Source organism: Erithacus rubecula (assembly GCF_903797595.1).
Source record: "Erithacus rubecula genome assembly, chromosome: 11".
Classification (NCBI taxonomy): domain Eukaryota; kingdom Metazoa; phylum Chordata; class Aves; order Passeriformes; family Muscicapidae; genus Erithacus; species Erithacus rubecula.
The window spans coordinates 23,285,762-23,302,183 of record NC_136663.1 but is presented as its reverse complement, the minus strand read 5'-3'; the positions used below and the strand labels follow the sequence as shown (position 1 = coordinate 23,302,183).

The window sequence follows — 16,422 nt, the reverse complement described above, 5'->3', positions numbered from 1 at the left end:
TCAGTGCACTTACAAACCATTAAGACTTTTTAGGCATGTGAAGGACCATTATAATTAAACCAGCAATTTATGATGATGATTTTCAGCATTTTGCACCCAAGCTCAGTAAAACATATATATTGAAAGGAGTAGTTCTTTTTTTGGTCCAATACAGCTGTGGTTTAAGATTCAGAAGTGGGTGTTTAGAATTATTCTTGTTGATTTATATTTTTTTAGTTTAGCTTGTGAAATAACTGCATTTCCACTGCTAAATGCTGCTACAGCTCATCATGGCAGCTTAGGAATTCCTCACAAGTGACAAATCAGACCTGTCTTCTGTAAAGTGGACTTCAAGCAGGGAAGCATTTAATTGTGTCATTTTGAGTGTATCTCTTTCTGAGTCTGTTGGCCAGGTTGTTCTTGTGTGCTAAGATAACCTGAAAATTAAAATTGGTTCTCCTTGAGATTTTGTTTGTTGGAAAGACTTCACCCACAGTAACTGGAATGGGAGCCTAGTATTTGACAAAACCTGATGTGTGCAAAAATCTACAGGAGGGATACATTTGGTCTCTCTGAGCAGTTCACTAGCACAGGCATGAGGTTCTATGTCATGTTTTCCAGTCTGATCCTGCACAACTGTTATACAGAATGGAAATTTTGTCAGGTTCTTTTCAACCTATTGCTGTTCTTAAGGGAATTTTTGAGTGGAAAGTAAAAAGGCAGTAAAATGGAAGAGATTTTTACATTTGGTAACTAAACTTGTATATGTCTTGCCTCTGCTTTTTATTGTTTGGTTTTTTTTGTTCTTTTTTTTTTTTAAATACCAGTCTCGTAACAGTCATATTTGCAAAAAGAATATCTATTGTTTTTTGCCAGATTGTCATTTCCTGATTATCCCCCCCCCCCCCCCACCCCCATGGAAGTTTGCAGATGTTAAGGATAAAAGAGTGTGCAGTTAGAAAGACAAATGGCATTGTGCTCTAACTGTATTGTTTTCCCATTTTCCTTAGGCGACCGAGGAGGTCTCAAAAAACCTTGTTGCCATGAAAGAAATCTTGTATGGCACAAACGAAAAAGAACCCCAAACAGAAGCTGTGGCACAGCTTGCTCAGGAGCTATACAACAGTGGTCTTCTCAGTACTCTAGTAGCTGACTTGCAGCTCATTGATTTTGAGGTAAGAAAGGAGGTTTGAAGTTTCTTATATTTTCTATGTTAAACATCTGAATTCCTACCACTTAAATTGATTAAGATGTTTCAGTATTCAGCTTTTATTTTGGGGTTATGACACCTCCATTAGAAAGACTGTTCCAAACTGTATAGAAGATTAAGCAACTGTAACATATGAAATCTGTGAATTTAGGCATATAGACAACACAAATATGAAGTTGATAAATCTCTAATCTGGTGGTACAGTTCTGTTAAAATTGTGGGATAATTCTGAATTGTTGTGTATACAGAAGGGTTAATTTCTTAGTAGTAGTCCTGTAGTGAACACAAATCTTAATACTACAAGATGTATCTATATGTCCATCTTGCCACATTAATTATAAGAAAAACTAATAGAATTTATGAATAAGTTTAAATATATAATTTAAAGCTGCTGGTTTTATTAATAGTCCAGTATTTCTCTTTTTTTAGAAACAAGATGCAACCTTTTTGCTTTTCCTTGTCTTTTTTTCTGTTTATTAGAGAAACAAACCCAAGTTTTTTATTGACCAATTCAAAACAGCAATACTTACTTATATTTGAAGGTATTTCTCTACAAGCCTGTGTGGCATTTGTCACCACATCACTTGGAATAATTTACATTCCTAGCACCATAGAGAAAAATCCTATTTAGTTCTGAGATGTTGCAGTACAATTGGATTTTTCTCTGCTCCCTGAGGTCTCACATGAAGCATGTGGTTGTCTAGGAAAGGAGCCAAACCCATGTATCTCACTCCACAGCCTCAACCATAAAGATCATCCCACTTAAGATTGCTTAAAAAAGGGATTGTTCATAAACAACTTGCTTACAATACAAACACAACAGTTTAAAGTCCTATTGTAGTTTGACATTCCAAAAACATTGGCTTTCTTCCCTGTCCTTTCTTTTCCCCCCTCCACCCCACCCATAACTCCCTCTGATTTGTGTTTAATTGTAGTACAGTGGTATTTTTTCCCTACCCACACAAGTGTTTATACCATACATAAAACATTCAGGTTGTTAAATAATCAAGGAAACCTGGGAAAGCTGAGAGGGAATGCTGAAATGGGATGGCCTTTAGCTGCTGAAGAAAGGAAATCATGAAACATCGTCTGGATTCTGCTGACCTCTAGATTGGTATCAGCCTGGTGTTTACTCAGCCCAGTTATTAGCAAAGGAAACCTTCATTATCTCCTGCTAATGAAGAATGATAACAATTTGCACAGGCTTGCTCTCATTAAGGAGAACTGTGCTTTTTATTCTAAGGGGACGTGAAAAGATTGTGTGTTGTTTCCTGCCTGTGGCTCTTCTGCTGCTTTGTTTGCAGAGGATGTGATGGTTCTCCTTGGAGGGAGAACATTCACTGCTTTCTAGGCTGGACCACTTCTCCTTTTTATGGCTGGGAGCTGGCAGACTGTCCTGCTATTTTTACCTAGAATTCATGTCAACACACCTGTGCTCCAGATGTGCTCCAGCTTCCCAGCTGTTACAAAGCCAATCAGATGTTGCCTTTGATATTCCAAATGTCTGTGTGGGTTTACTGCATTTGAAGTGATTTTTTTCATTACTGATGGAAATACATATTTGATTTTCTGATGGTTTTTAAACTTGAAGAGTGGGTCTAGAATTTTTTCTTCCTGGTTTCCCACCACAGCTGGGTTATTCAGTGATAAACTAAACTTTTCTTTCCTTTCAGTCTCACTCACTTCTGAAGAAGGTTTCCTTGTAGAACAGGAAGCTTATTAATAGACAGGGGCTATTCATTCTAACTCTTCAACTGTCTCAAATGTACTTGAATATGAACTGCTATGGTAAAAAGAATCCATAGAAAAGTAAGAAGATAAAACTAAAAAAATAACAAGCTTGATATTTTAAGGAGGAAAACTGTAATTGTCCAGCCCTCACTTTGTGCCCAGGCCCGTGTAAAATGTTGCCCTTCCCTGGCAGCTTGCTTTCCAATAAAGCATCAACACAACCATCTCCGTACCAGTCTTAACGCTTAGCTCCTTTCTGGTTTGCACTGAAAGAGATGGTATCCCTGGTGAAACTAGCTTTTTGTTCAGTTGTTTTGGAATTTTTAAAATAAAGAATAAAAACAAAACAAAGCAATTTTGCTCAGGGGAGCTGAATCCTCCTCCTGCTGAGAAGACAATCCAAGCACAGCGTCCCTGTCACCTCTAGCTGCCGTGACTGTTGGCACAGGGTTGGGGCCTCTTGGCAGTTGTTGGGCTGTGAGGTCACTTGGCAAGGCACAAAAAAGTGACAAAACCTGGCTGTGGGGTTGCTGTGTGCCATGAGCAGCTCAGGGATGGGGTCATAAGGAAATGCTATTCTTGCTGGGCACTCTGAGGACCCAGAGCAGCACTGTCAGAACTGGTGAATGGGACTTGATGATTATATTATGTGGAGTTTGAGTAAAGCAATTCCTGCAAACACTGCTCTACTCATGTCAGAACAAAGAGTTCTGGTGTTGCTTTGGACTGGCTTTCAATGGAATTGTAATTGAGAAAACAAGCATTTACAAACAATCTCTTATATCCTGAAAACAACACTCCAGCAAAACTGTCCCTGGTAATTCACAAACATGCCATTTGCAAAACTCCAGTCCTCCTACGTTTTCGTAAACATTCCATTTTTTTCTCATGCAGTCTTTTTTATACTGAACAGAAAATGGAAAGAATTTTAAATAATTGATGTTGTTTTTAAAAATCTTGCTAGTTAAATATGCCCTGCATTTAACTCAAAAGCTTCCTGGTGTTACTCAGGAGATTTACAGCACAGCTAGAGCTTGTCAAGAAACATTATATACATCTAGATTTGGTGTAGAACATTCAGGGAACCTGTAGGTGGAGTTGCTTTACAAGCCTTTATTTGCAGGTCCAAGCTTTGTACAAGCTGGGCTGGTCTTTTCTGGAATAGAGCTGATAACCCATAATCCTGAAGGTCTCTTTGTGCAGTCCAGAATGGACAGTTAATTGCATAAATCTGGTTTTTAAATGGTACATGTGAAGGACAGTGAAAAGTGCTTATGTTTATAATCACCTTTTTGTTAGATGTCTGTACCAGTTTGTTGTCTTCAGCTGTGGTCTGACAGAAGAAATGAACAGGAAATGTGTATTTATTCAAGAAAGAACATTTCCAGTTTCTTTTACACTATCTAGTGCTATGCTTGTGCATTGAAAAATGTGAGACTTTAGATCAGTGGATGATTTCTGTGTGTATTATTCATTCATTTATTTATTCCACCTTCATAAGTTGCAGTTCTAAGTTGGATGTTAACCCTGCAGTTGGAAATGCTCTGCGCACTTAATGGTGGCATTGTGTGTCCCTAGACAAGGGGAGAGGATAATGGAATGCTGAAGAAATATACTTCCAGGCAAGAGCACAGTTAAAAACTGTTATGCTGTTAGCAAAATCAAATATCAAACAAGCCCAGGAGATTGATGCTACGTAGAAATATCTGATGAAACATCAACTGGCTTTACTGCTGAATGTAAATTCCCCATGATCTGGCTGCAGGGTGGTGTCATGTTTTGAGTGCTTTGGCATATTTGAAATGGGCATAAAGAAACAGAATATTGAATCTGTTCAAGATCAGAGTATGGAGGCTGCCTGAACTGCAGAACCCCCCCAGTCCTGCTGCACAAGGTGATGATAATGTTTAATTGTTAATTTTCCTGTGGGTTTCAATATTGTGTGTTTAACTGCTGATGTTTTTGACAGGGCAAGAAAGATGTTGCGCAAATTTTCAACAACATTCTCAGAAGACAAATTGGTACAAGAACTCCCACAGTTGAATACATCTGCACTCAACAGAATATCTTATTCATGCTATTAAAAGGGTATGTGCACTGTGAAGCATAAATGCACTGACATTGAAGTAAGGGCTTTTTAAATGCATGGAGAAGCAGTGAGTTCTGACATGTTTGTTCTTCCTTTGCAATGTGCTTGATTTTTTTCCTTGGTCTTGGGTCTGTAATTCCCCTAAGTAAAGGAAAATGTAAGAAATAGGAAACCTACCATCTACTTCTGGATGAAATATAACTGAAAATGGATAACTTAGTACTCTGAAATACTCTTACTGGGCTAATAAGATGCTTTCCTCTCAGTATACCTGTTTAAACTATTCTCTTGTGAACTTGCTTATCAATAGTTGAAGGCTGTTCTTCTTCCTTTTAACCAGAGTAATTTCCAGTTTGCTGTCTTAGATTATCTTATTCTTAGTGATTTATATAGCTGTATTGACAAACCTGACCAAGAAAAGGAATGATTTGTGGCATACTGTGCATGCCACATAACTGTTTCTTCCTCTCTTCAGTAATATCTGGTGTGCTGGATATTGGAGGGTTGTGCCATACTGAATACATACAGAACTGCAGCTCTCAAACGTGAAAGCAAAAATTAATTGCTTGCATTTCTAATAACATTAATTAAGAAAGTTCTGAAAATTGCAATCCCACTGTGTTATTTTGGGACAGAAAAGCTCATCAAACATTAATAAGCAGTTTTTAAAATACAGGTATTTATAATTCTGGGTAAGCTTGCTGTAGTTGAGGAGTAGTTGTTGAGTTCTTCCACCTGCTGGGATAACTCAAGGGTGTATGAAGGGGCCACTCATCTCAGGGGATATTTGCCTGTTGGTAGCATCACTTGCCTGTAATTTCATTTAAATATTAGAGGGACAGAAGAAAATACTAATTGTGGCATAATGCAAAAGAAATTATTGATTCAGTGCTTCTTCAAGATAATTTACAAAATAAGCCAAATATATTTCAGATGCAGATAGATAAAACTGCTTTTTCAGCATGTTCTCATTGGTAAGTGGTTGAATGAGGGCTGCAGCACATTCCTACTCACTTTGTCTGTGTTGTCACACTTCAGAGAGCTTTATTCTCATAGAGATTATTGAAAGTTTCTATTTGTCTGTATTTATAAGTCAGGATGTTTGAAACAGGCATTTAGCAACTCACCTGTTACATCTGGTATCCAACTGAGGCAAGTTTATATAAATTTAAACTGTGGCATGAATTGCCAAAGTTCACTATACTTGAAATCTCCATGACAGGTTGAATGGGACAGTATTGCAGGATTTAATGAAAATTATTTCAATTTTTGGTAGGGTAATATAGTTAATGCTCAGTATGCACAATGATACTTTTCTCATGAAATTTTGGGGAATTTCAATTAGCTTCCACTAGTTAAGGAGCTGTAAGATTCTGATTCTGGAGCTGTAAGAGAGGAATGCATGTGAGAGGCTGTGACTGCTCCATGATGTGCATGATGTGCAGAGCAGCCAGGGATACTGAAAAATGGTTTAATGAAAGAGGAGATCTGAATTTATGTCCAGTATTGTTAACCCCTCGTGCTCATATGGAAAGTTTTATGTAAATTGCTGTCATGTTTAAGCAAGCAGCTTTCAAGGCATTTAATTTACTGCTTTTCCAGATGTCTGCAATCCTACCAATATGGAGCAAGAAAATTGATTTTGAGAGCAAAGAGAGTGTATTTATTTAGTTTTGTTTCCCTGTTTGTGAAAATCCTTTGAATTTGCTATAATTGGAACTGGCAGCTATTTAAGCAGTATTTTGTAGAAATATTTTTAAATTGAGTTTAATGAAGAAATTAGTACCTCTAATTTTTATGGTTTGTTTACTTGATAATACTGCACACTGTAATTAGAAATGTGGTGCTGCAGTCCTAACTTGTGAAAGTTTATAAAGAATCTTTGTTGGGTTTTTTAAACAGGTACGAATCTCCAGAAATTGCTCTAAATTGTGGGATAATGCTCAGAGAATGCATCAGGCATGAACCACTAGCTAAAATCATCTTGTGGTCAGAGCAATTCTACGATTTCTTCAGATACGTGGAAATGTCAACGTTTGACATCGCCTCTGATGCGTTTGCCACCTTCAAGGTAATTTCCTCACAGCCTTGGAATTGGTACTGCTGTACTCTATGCTGTGTCATCCCACTGCTATGTGTTTGTTCTTGGCAAAACAAGCCTTGTGAAAGGGGAAGAAAATAGGTGTGATGCAGATGGGTAAGCTGGACACTGTTTCTTATCTCTCAGAATGCCAGACACACCTGTAATACATATTTTGTATTTGTCCTGAAAATTGTGTTCTGGAGAGTAAGCTGTATCATGCAAGTACTCCCATCCAAAGGCTTTAAATTTGTGTCTGCAACTTCTCTTGTGAATATTTGATGCTGTTGCTTTTTCTGGGGAAATTTTTCATGGCTCAGTTTTTGTGTCCCTAAAACAATCTGTTGCAGAGACAATAAGCATAATATTAATCAGTATTAAATGGTAGGTCTTAACCTCAGTTGTGTGTGTGTAGTTATGTGCAGAGTATAGCCTTGATCCATAAGAAGCACACTTCAGTGATAATTTCACAGGCTGAGAATTTCTCTGAGAATTAAAGTGACTTTCCTAAGTGATGTCAAGATCCTGAGCAGTGTCCAGATAATTGCACTCATGTCTTAAATTAGTGTGTATAATGAAATAGCAACATTTTGGATTAAATGTCTTATGTGTGTGAGAATGTCTTTGTACTGTTTAAATCTTCTTAGTGACTACTGGGTTTGTGCTTTTTTACAGGATTTGCTTACAAGACACAAGTTGTTAAGTGCAGAATTTTTGGAACAACATTACGATAGGGTGAGCAGACACCTTTTCATATTTAGAGCTCTCTGGTGCTGTGTATTTTATTTGAAGAAATTGGTGTTTTTATTCCTTGTTTGGCTCTAGTTTTGGGGATTTCCACCCAGTATTAAATCAACTGAACTTAGGGTTCAGTTTCCACCCTTAATGTCAAAACAAACAGTGTTAGAGAGTTTCATTTATCCTGACATTTTCAGCGACATGACTTCAATCCTTTTGCCTTTCAACAGATTATTCAGAACCAGATCCACAAAGATATTTAAGTGTTTGATTCTTACTCTGATTAAAACTCCAGGACTTCCCAAGTAATTACAAAAAAACCAAACCCAAACCCTACAGACAATCTTGGAATCACAAATATCTCCTCTGAGTGACTTAGCTATAAACAAGAGAAAAAATTATTATTCCCTTTTGATTACTTGCTTTAGCCATGAAATGCCTACTGACTAATGCCTTAGCACTGTTTGGGAACCAATTAAGAGGCTCTGAGAAATTAGGTGTGCAGAGTTGATACTTAGCTGAGGCCTTCATCTGCTTCAGAGCAGAGTTGTTCTTGCTCTGAATTTATATCTGAAACATTAAGAGATTTTGATCAATGTATTTCTAAAAAAAGTAGCAGTGAAACTGTATTTTACAATGTTACAGCTATTGAAACTTAGACTACTCATGAATGGTAAAACTTGACAATATTTAAAAAACCCTGAAGAGTGTGCAAGGTAAATGTTTATTTTAGTCCTGCCCCACTCCAACTGCTCATTTAGGTGTTTTTGAAAAGCCCTGCACAAATTCTAAAATTAGCTTGATCTGATAAGTGCAAGACAGCAAAGTGTAACCCTGAATGTGGTCCTGTGGGAGCCAGGCCTGGCTTCTCCTCCAGAGGGAGCCCGTGCTGTGCTTTCCAGGATATCCCTGGGAATGTGGGAATTGGGGAGCAGTACCCAGGGCAGAAGCTGCCACCTCAGACATCCCCTCATCCCAAACCCTGCCACACCAGATGGATCACAGCTTCTCTGGGCAACCTGTTTCTACAGGAAATAATGAAGAAGCTCCTTCCATTACCCTATAATCTAAACATTAAAGTCTCTTGGAAGAGTAAATCCATATTTTTAAAAGTCGATTCAATGTTTAACTTGGTATTCACTTTAAAAGCAGAAGTAGTGACAAAGTAGTGACTTACAGGCATCTACTGAGATTTCAGATTTAGTTTGGTTTTTTAGGTATTTGCAGCTCCCCTACTTTGTTGCAGTAATTTCGGAGAAGATGCCTATGAGACTTGAAAAACTCCTAACCCTTCTCTTTATTCTGTGTTTAGTTCTTCAGTGAATATGAGAAGTTACTTCATTCAGAAAATTATGTGACAAAGAGACAGTCACTTAAGGTAAGGCAGTTTTATTTTCTTTTTAAATGCAAAGAGATTCCTTGTATTTTCAAGGTGAGTTAACTTCATTTGAAATGGCTTCTGTAAACCAGCCCCGAATAGTATTTATTTTAATTTTCCATACACTTTAATTCTTGTGATCAGCTACTTTTTTTAGTCCAGTTCTTGCATTATTTAGTGTCCAGCACAGACCAAAGTAATTTCTCTCCCTGTGAAGAAATGGCTTCTCAAGTTTCTTTGTTTTTGATTTTTTTTCCTTCAACAAATCTGGTTGCATTTAAATAATTTAACAAAGATTCATGTGATGTGCTAAAGCAATACTAATGTTACATTTAAATGGGTAAGAAATAGTGAACGTAAATGTAATACAGAGCTTGCAGCAAAGGAAATCCTTGTGGAGAAATCCTTTAAAACCCTTTAGGTAGCAAAAGAAGTGTCAGTATTTCATTTGATGTACTAACCTGTTTTACTGAGTTTTGGTTTGTTTGTTTTCTTTTTTTTTTAAGGCATTCTTTCTATGCTGAATAGCTTCTGTATAAGTGAAAAAATAATGAAGTCATGGGGGAAAAAAATGAAAGACTTCTCTTTCCAATTCATAACAAGAGGGATCAAGTGTGATTTTTCACTTTCTGAGGAAAACAAAGGGGAAAATGCACTTTGAAATTCAGGGGGTACTTGGTTCTGTTGGTGCTTTATCTACTGACCACTGGTACTGCATTCACAGAGCACCACACCACTTCAGGGGGTTTGAAAGCATTTATAAACAAGTTGATTCTTATGCCCAGTGTTAGTATTTTTTTCATTTGAGCTTCTTTTCTGCCTTCAGCTTCTTGGTGAATTGTTACTGGACAGACACAACTTCACAATTATGACAAAATACATCAGTAAACCTGAAAATCTCAAACTAATGATGAACCTTCTACGAGACAAGAGTCGTAACATTCAGTTTGAGGCCTTCCATGTCTTCAAGGTATGTTACAAAACCCCACCATGATACAGGCTCTGACCAGAAGTTGTTTAATTGAGTAAAGTGCTTAGCTGTGCCTAAATGGAGCTTATCTTAATGTCTGCTAAGTGATTAAATAAAGGGAGCACTGATGTTTGCTTTATTATGATCCATCTTTACAAATAGATAACCAAGGTATCTTTTGAAAACAGTTTAGAAAGCACTTAGGGACTTCCATGTGATTTTCAGAGTAATCTCCCTTAGAAACTTTGGGAATTAAATGCAGTAAGATAAGGAGGAATGCATGATTCCATATAAACTCATGGAGCTAAAAAGTTTTGTCATACTGCATGATCTCTGAAGCACAGCAGTATTTCAGTCAGGTCCCCTGAATTGTAATTTGAGCATTATAAGAGATGACTTCTGACTTTGCAGCAAGCAACTCTCAAGCTGAGAGTTACAACTTGAGGTCTAAAAGTTTGCAGTGAAGTGTGAGATACCCATCAAATGCTGCACGTGATATGAAACCATGCATTTGCTATAGAACTTACCCAAAAAGTGTCTTCAGTGGTTTCTACAGAGGCTGTTGAAGCTAGTCACCTCCCACAGACTAAATTTACTGGGATACTGCTATTCAGCTTATGTTCTGCTTTTTTCTGTGGGATACCTGAATAATTAAAACATAGTTTTTAATTATAATGATTTGTATTTTGTTGGATAATTTTTTTAACTTAACCTTGTATTTCTCACTGTTGTGCTCAATGCCTTTTATTTTTTTGCAGGTGTTTGTAGCCAATCCTAACAAGACACAGCCTATATTAGACATCCTTCTAAAGAACCAGACCAAACTTATTGAGTTCCTCAGCAAGTTTCAGAATGACAGGACCGAGGATGAACAATTTAATGACGAGAAGACCTATTTAGTTAAACAGATCAGGGATTTGAAGAGACCAGCACAGCAAGAAGCTTAAACTCCAATAAACCTTTAAAATATTAAACCCAAATTCAGCATTTGCTGTTAGATATTCAGCATCAGGCACTCTTATCGATTCATGAGGAACATTACTGCTAATCTGCTGTTCAGTGAACGGTTTTTGTTTTTCTCTTTTCATTTTTAGTCCAAGTTGAGAAACATAGCTGCTGCTTTCTTGCACAATGTGGACTTTCTTGATATTTGTGTCATTTCAGAATTCAAAGACACTGCTTGTTTTAGGAGTCCTGAAAAGAAAGATTCTAGGTTCGTGAAAGCAAACATATAGATACTAGTTTGGTCTAGGAGAGAAGGTATTCATGTAGTTAAGTAACAGGTTGCATGCTTGCAAATCTGAATAAATCTGTATGTTTGCACTTACCTTGTTTGAGATAATGAGCACAATGTGACCTGTGCATACCTGGCACCATAGTATAAGATTATATGCCTTGATTAAAAAAAAAAAAATGTGCAGTGCTTTATTTGTAATCAAAGGGGAAATGTATCTAAGATGTGAGCTTATTGGGATAAACAGTTGTCTTGCAAAATAAACTGATATTGAAACTTAGCAACTTTTAAAAGAGTGAAATCTCAAGGTTCATAAGGAAAATGTATATATGCCTTTCACTGCTTTATAGAATTTTTTTTGACATGATTTGATTTTTCTGAGACTTGACTTGTAAACTTGGAAATATGTTCTAAGGGTTTTTGTTAATTTTACTTTAAAGGTATTTCGGACAGTAGACCCAGCAGTGACATTTTGCATTTCATTTCAACAATGCTTGCCGGTTTCTTTTGTATATAACTCCTAGGCTGCTCATTTCTTTAAAATATGATTTAATTTGTACAGCAGAGGAATGTTATTGTATTAGTCTGTAACTATTACCTAATATTGAGTTTTGCAAAATGAATGCTCATATGTAATTGAATACTTCAGATCACATGGAAATGCTGATTTAACAATCTTAAGTACTGCAGCATTTAAAAGGAAACAAAAACCCAAACCCAAACAAATTCTTTGTATTCACTTATCTAATGGGGTGCCATCAATTAGGGTAGGCTGAAACAGAGGACTGGAACCCTTTCTACTACGTTCTTACCAGATAATACTGGCCTTATTTAATTAAACTAGCATGGTGTTCACCAGCTCTGCAAATGGCAAGGATTATGCTAAATTAATATCGATTCCTCTGAGTTCAGGGGAGCCTGCAGTGCATCATTTCTTACAGTAAATAACTCAGTACAATAGTTGTGTAAGTGATTAATTCCCTCTGACGTCAAGAAACAATTTCATAGGTGTCCTAGGATAACTAAATGATCTAATTTTTTGTTGATTTTGTTCTTTAATGCTGCAAACTATCAGTATTTATAAAAACAGAAAACCCAACTGATTTTGCACCATGTTTTTGTTACTGTGACCATACAAAAGGAATCTACTAAATATAGCTAAATAATGTTATTAAAATTGTATCTATCCATCATATAGTAACGCTAAGATCACAACCAAGCAAAAACTCGTGGATTGGGGTCTGAAAGTTCCAATTCTGCATGACTGAATGATTGCGAATGCTACAGAAAATGTTTGTTGCTTCCTGCCCTCTTCCCATTTGAAATATTTCGCAATCAGTGACGTTTGAGCTGATTTGAAAGCCTCCACAGGGGAAATCTGAGAGCTCCAGAAAATTGAGTGTTTTCACTCGGTTGTTCAAAACTGCTCTTACCATTAGAATTGGTCTTTTAAAGGTCCTTTGCAAACAGAATCATTTTGCTTACAGGAAAGAGAATAGCTGACTCTTCACGGAGATGCCAGGCAGAGCTGGCACTGAGGTGTGTTGTAGTTCAGTACTAACAGTCTGTTATATTTTGGTTTATCATAGCTGAGTGGAGGAAAACATTATTTGCCAAGTTACTCACTATAACATGTAAGGCTTCCTCTTTAGAAAGACGTAGACGTGCTAAAGATTTCTATGTGTAAAGAAGTGAAAACATTTGGACTGGGGTAGAGGTTACTCTATATTAGGCATTGGAATCAATGGCTATGGTGACTTTTTTAATATGTGGAAACATTTGAATGTTGGCTTTCGAAAAGAAGTTGTATTTAAATTAAAGCTCCTTCGATGTGCTGTTCATATTAAAAAAACTTGTTCTGGAAGTGGTTTCTTATCTGCTTGAAGGCTTAAGGGTATTACTAAAACATATTTAAATGCAAGCGGTTTTCCGTTTGGCTTTTTTTTTTTTTTTTTTTAAGAGATGTATACAATTGTAATTCTATTTCCGTGGTAGCATTTCATTTCTCCTGAGGAAAATGCGTTTCGTATCAAAAAAATCTGGCTGGCCCCATAATTTAAATTAAAATAAAATTTTGAAGAAAAATGTGTGTTCTTTACTGTGTTACTGAAGAGGATCAGTTTCTTGTGGATGTGTATCAGGTCTCCCTTATTGCCTTTGAGTGGCTCAGCTTTCTCCCTTTTAAATATGAAATAATTTTAAATCATGAAAACTCTGGCTTGCACAAACATTTTTAAAGAATTAAGACAAAGTGCTGTATTAAAGATGCAATCAATTTTAATGAGTTGTTGGTAGCCTCCCTTGCCTCGTTGTATTTTTATTGCTGATTCTATTTCTTTTTGGCATGACCAAGGGCAAAGAGGAGATCCTGTTTCCTGCATCATGGCTGGTTACAGGACCTGATAGGGTTGGTTGATAAATTTTTGGCCCTTCACTTCTCTCTGATTTTCAGGAGCTGAGTCTGTAATTGGTCACTGGAGTCTCCTTGCTGCCTCAGGAGCTGCTGTCACATGTAACCCCCCCCAAGCTGATGCAGTGTGGCAAACATCAGCAGAGTGTTATGTTTTAAACAACATTCAGGGGCTTTTGATGCAGATTCTGCAGATGGTTTTGTTTAGCAACATTACTGCACAAAAAGTTCAGCTCTTCAGGAACATAATTACTTTGCAGACAGAAATATTTGGTCTTTGACAGCCCCCACTAGAGACCACATCTGTGAGCCTCTGTTAAAAATGTTGGCATTTCTCTTCCTCACATACAGGAAGATCACAAATTACAGGGGGAAGGAGTAATTTGTACTAGTAGTCAGACAAATGGCAGATTTTAGTTGAGTGGACAAGTTGTGCACTTGATGAAGTGTTTGAACCAGCCCTGGTGGGAGGAAGCACACAGAACACAAGGGGGTATTGCCCTGACTTCTTAAAATTTGCTTCCCCCACAGAGCTGATCAGCAGGACCTGCCTTCTGAGCTGCCACCCCCAGGCACCCCAGCAGGAGCTGTCCTTGGAGCCATGGGATCAGCTTGTGGACAAAGCTGCTTTCAGTAAGTCTCCCTCTGTTCTTGGCCTGCCAGGGCATTCCCAGCAGGCAACTTCATCAGCTTTCCTTTTGCTTCTTCCCCTTTTTCCCCTCTTTGCTGTGGACTTTTGCTGGCTGATTGGTTGAATTGTTTCCCTGTCTGTGCTGCTGCTTTTCCCATGGCTGTTCACTGGTGCCATCTCTTTGGGTGCAGTGCCTTTATTTCCCATCACCTTTGTGATTGTTTCTCATTATACATCTGTATTCCTTTCTCCAGAGGTTTTGGCCTTTGTCAGGCAGTTTTAAGTCTTGTCTCTTGTAGCTTTCCAGAACGCTGCAATTCAAGGTAATGGTTAGTATGACAATGAGGAAAACATTACTCTGCTCTTTTACAAGTTACCTCTTTAAAGCAGTGTCCAGCCTAATCTGAGCACACTGAACTTGTGAAGTTGTTTCTGGCATATGTCATCTATATTTACAAGTACCAGGGCAGATCCAGTTTAAATCCCATGTGACTAGAGGCTGGTCAAAACACCCAAAAAATCATAACCTGGGGAAAAGCTGAAAGGAGGGAGCAGCGGTATGCATCAATATATTGCATTCTTTGAAGGAAAATCTATTGGCTATTTCATGAGAGAAGAATGATGGAGAGAGACTAGTTGCAAGAGCATGGAGTGACAGGACAAAGGGAAAATTTTAAACTGAGAGAGGGCAGGTTTGGATTAGATAAGTAGGAAGAAATTTTTTACTGTTAAGGATGGTAAGTCAGTGGAACAGCTTGCCCAGAGGAGTTGTGGATGCCCCATCCTTGATGGAGCCCTCAGCAACCTGGAGTATGGAAGGTGTCCTTGCCTATGTGGGGAGGCTGGAATAGGATGGTCTTTAAAGTCCCTTCCATCCCAGACCATTCTATGGCCCTGTGTTCTGCTTCCTGTTTTGAAATATCTCTTGAGGCACCTCTGTTTAAAAATGTCATCACAAAACCCCAAGTTATACAGCCAATATATATTTTTGTTAAGTGTATTGCATTCACAGCAAAAAATAAGGCAAGCTCTGTTTTTGAGGGCTCCTACTGGAGATTCCGATTTGCACAAGTAAGGATATGTTGTTTCCTTGCGCAGAAATGCCCTGGTCACAAATGACACCCTCCATAAAGGGGCCCATAAGGCTAAAGGTTTCCATTGCAGGAGAGTTTTCCAGCTGTGTTGTGGGGGGATCTGTGTAATTCCAGTATTTAGGATTATGTCCACCAAGGGAAACTGTTCCGTGGCTGAAGGTGACACCACCTGGGTGACACTGGCCTCAGGTGTTCCTAAAGTTGGCAACAGTGCAGAAGTTATCAAGAAGGCATGTTTGGAATGAAGGAACATAAACAGTGTGCAGTAATATAAAGATACAATTTAGATATGTTTTAGTGGGAGTGGATCTGTTTGGAAAAAACAAGATAAATTACTGCAGTTTTCTGCTCTCCTTGCCTAAAATTAAATCATCAGGAGGTGTTTTTCCATTTCTTCCATAGCAAATTCCTTGTACTGAACTGTCACGGAGGATCCCATTAAGAATTCTTTCTTCCTCTTGTGGCAGCCTTTGGGAATGTGCCTCACCTCCCATCAAGGAGAAACTCAGGGTAATAAAAATGTGAGTGTTGCTTAACAAGGTTCTACAATTAAAAGATGTTGAACTGAATTTAATATGTTTAGTGTTATTCAGAGACTTGAAGGAAGGATTAGGTTTACATTTATTTGAACATAAAACAATAAAAGCTGTATAGCTTTCTTAGATCTGTTTTAAGAATGTTGTATATTATAACATGAATAAATAAGCCTTTGTAACTATAACTCAGGGCATCTAAATAAGGCATGCAGTGTTGAGCAGTGTTTAGACAACTGAGGTGTGAGCCAGCCAAGCTTTTGGCTTTAGCAGCATCTCCAGATTGTATGGAATTAAAAGAAAAAGTATCAGTTTGAGAAATCAGACTGTGATTTGGGTTTATGG

At 37.7% G+C, this 16,422-nt stretch overlaps 1 protein-coding gene across 1 annotated transcript in view; it reads left to right on the top strand.

The window, feature by feature from the left end:
* CAB39 (calcium binding protein 39) overlaps window positions 1-13,494 on the top strand; it is a 41,124-nt gene extending 27,630 nt beyond the window's left edge. Inside the window, exons 3-9 of the mRNA XM_079315417.1 lie at window positions 990-1,154; window positions 4,890-5,008; window positions 6,912-7,080; window positions 7,765-7,824; window positions 9,140-9,205; window positions 10,032-10,175; window positions 10,934-13,494. Of these exons, the coding sequence (XP_079171543.1) occupies window positions 990-1,154; window positions 4,890-5,008; window positions 6,912-7,080; window positions 7,765-7,824; window positions 9,140-9,205; window positions 10,032-10,175; window positions 10,934-11,122 (912 nt within the window). The 3' untranslated portion in view covers window positions 11,123-13,494. The remainder of the gene's footprint in view (window positions 1-989; window positions 1,155-4,889; window positions 5,009-6,911; window positions 7,081-7,764; window positions 7,825-9,139; window positions 9,206-10,031; window positions 10,176-10,933) is intronic.
* The last annotated feature ends 2,928 nt before the right edge of the window (window positions 13,495-16,422 follow it).